Consider the following 201-nt stretch of genomic DNA (forward strand, 5'->3'; position numbering starts at 1 on the left):
ACTCTTCCCTCCCACAGCCCCCCCAGCCAGCCCAGTGATGGGTGCTCTGGTGATGGATTCCCATGCTCTGTCCCCGTCCCCACCTCGATTCGCCATATCTGGATGCCTGGCGTGGTCTTATTCAGTGTTCTGCTGACTTTGCTGCTGAGCTCCACCATGGTGACGGGTGCTGCAGGCAAGGGGACCTGGTGGGGCATCGGC

The 201-nt window shown here is 61.7% G+C and overlaps 1 protein-coding gene across 1 annotated transcript in view; it reads right to left on the reverse strand.

Moving 5' to 3' along the window:
* Nucleotides 1-181, reverse strand: part of LOC104471128 (villin-1-like) — a 5,769-nt gene extending 5,588 nt beyond the window's left edge. The window contains 1 exon segment of the mRNA XM_010086358.1: nt 84-181. Coding sequence (XP_010084660.1) covers nt 84-158 — 75 coding nt within the window. The 5' untranslated portion in view covers nt 159-181.
* Between the last annotated feature and the right edge of the window lie 20 nt (nt 182-201).

This window comes from Pterocles gutturalis, unplaced genomic scaffold, assembly GCF_000699245.1.
Source record: "Pterocles gutturalis isolate BGI_N339 unplaced genomic scaffold, ASM69924v1 scaffold1961, whole genome shotgun sequence".
Lineage (NCBI taxonomy): Eukaryota > Metazoa > Chordata > Aves > Pterocliformes > Pteroclidae > Pterocles > Pterocles gutturalis.